The following is a 1,973-nucleotide window of genomic DNA, read 5'->3' as shown; positions in this document are numbered from 1 at the left end:
AAACACAAAGAAGTTAAAACGATCCATGTGTCTAATTCTGATTGCATCCTGAAGCGCAAAGCTTGTTGACATTGTTTTTGTACCAATATTTTATGCCTCAAATTATATTTGTTTATCATAAAAGCCCGCTTTGTTAAAGGTTCTTTTGCTCAGGAAAGTAAAAAGGTTTTTGTTTTTTTTATGACATCTGCACAGCTCTCCTTTAACAGCAAAACGCTGAAGAGAAGAATGTGGAACATCTGGTTTAACCGTGTCAGTTGTTCAAGAAACAACAATGGGTGTGTTCCTGGATCTCTGCATTAGTCTCTATGGGTTCACTGTTTAGGCTTTTAGCTGCTTTCTAAACCCTTTCTATGAGTCATGCTCTGCTCATGTTAGGGGGTAAGAAGTTTAAGACTGAACAGGGGAGCTGCTGCAGATTTCAGAGATAAGTGACAAAAGCTGACAGATGATTGGCTGATGTGCTGCTGGTCATACAACTCTAACAGCAAAGGGTGGAGATGGGCGTGATCTAAACTCACTCCAACCGTCTGCAGACCGAAAGGTGATCTTCTTTGACTCAGGTAAGTTTCTAGATGTTAAAACAAGAAATCTGTCAATTTTCAAACTTATTTTTTTCCCCTTTTGGTTTATTTTATTATATATACTTATGTGTTTATTTACTGTATGGTTAGTTTTGTTTCTGTGCTCATGTTTTAATTTCAGCTTCCTGTCCTTGTTTCACACTGTCAATATTTGCCTTTATCTATTACTTAGTTCTGTTTTCCAGCATTTGGCTTCTGACTTCCCTCTTTTTTATTTTGCTTTTGAGTCCTCCACTTTATGTGACAATTAAATCATATATGTTACTTATATCTACATGATTTATTCTCCGCAGTCTAAACCTCTGAAACTTGTTTCAAATATCCAGTTGAGATGTCAATTTTCAAGAAGTTCTTCAAAGATATCGTCCATGACAGAGACCCAAAAAAGGAATCTGTCAAGGTGAGCATGCAGGTTAATGAATTATGAAATGAAAAATATAGCTGAATGTCTACATTTGTTAAATGACTCTGATATAAACCTGACATATATTCAGATTTAACTCAAAGTAATATATTTTGAACATGTATTTCAGTAAATGTTGGTCATTGCTAATTAAAACCCACAATTTGGTTCTGAGGAAATAAATACTTAATAAGGCAGATCCAGATTTTTACACAACAAAATGTAGTTTCTGAGCAGCAGTTTGTTCAATATTCTGTATATAAATATATAAATGGAACGTTTAGTAGAAGGAAAAGCTAAAAGCAGGTATCGCCACATTCTTGGGAGGAATATTTCTCTACATTTTTTAGGAAATCGAACTTTGCTTATTAATGAGGTCTAATCCATAATCAGCGAAATCATCAGAAATATGTCAATCTGTGAGCAGTTGACATCATATCACTTGTCAATCAATCCATTGAGCTTTTCAGCAACTGACCGAATGGTGTTTACACTTTATCCTGAAGGGAAACACACCCTCTTTTATATATTTTTTAAAAACTTTTCTTGAATTCTGAATTGCAGACCCGTTCCAATCATGGATATTTTGTGCAAAATCTTCGATAAAAGTGGAAAAGATTCTCTTCAGACATTACACTAATGGAATACAATTTAATCTGTTTCCAAAACCTGAAAATAGTCTTAAAAAAATGTAAAATACAGATTGAGACCAGCACCTGAACACACAGCGAAGGATGGGATATACAGTCTTTGTTATAATAAGTGCAGACATCATCCCGCTTTTGTATGCTTATAATGTTGTTTCAATAGTCTGTTATCAATGGAAACCATTTATTTGAAAAGTAATCTTCCGCACTTCTGTTGTGAAAAAAAAATCACAAAAACATGCTGGTGAAGATTCTCAGTCATTCAAGTCATAGTCATTCCAAAAAAGTTAAAGGAGAATTCCGGTTTTTAACACTTTTAGCCCGTTTTTATTTATTTAT

General features: G+C 34.2%; 1 protein-coding gene across 1 annotated transcript in view; it reads left to right on the top strand.

Annotated features, from left to right (window-relative positions):
- Nucleotides 1–370: 370 nt before the first annotated feature.
- The window catches only part of LOC107083735 (annexin A1-like), a 19,981-nt gene continuing 18,378 nt past the window's right edge, over nt 371–1,973 (top strand). Inside the window, exons 1-2 of the mRNA XM_015373175.1 lie at nt 371–563; nt 878–984. Coding sequence (XP_015228661.1) covers nt 916–984 — 69 coding nt within the window. The 5' untranslated portion in view covers nt 371–563; nt 878–915. The remainder of the gene's footprint in view (nt 564–877; nt 985–1,973) is intronic.

This window comes from Cyprinodon variegatus, unplaced genomic scaffold (genome assembly GCF_000732505.1).
Source record: "Cyprinodon variegatus isolate N-32 unplaced genomic scaffold, C_variegatus-1.0 Scaffold82, whole genome shotgun sequence".
Classification (NCBI taxonomy): Eukaryota; Metazoa; Chordata; class Actinopteri; order Cyprinodontiformes; family Cyprinodontidae; genus Cyprinodon; species Cyprinodon variegatus.
The sequence above is the reverse complement of the archived record's forward strand: the minus strand, read 5'-3'. Positions and strand labels throughout refer to the sequence as shown.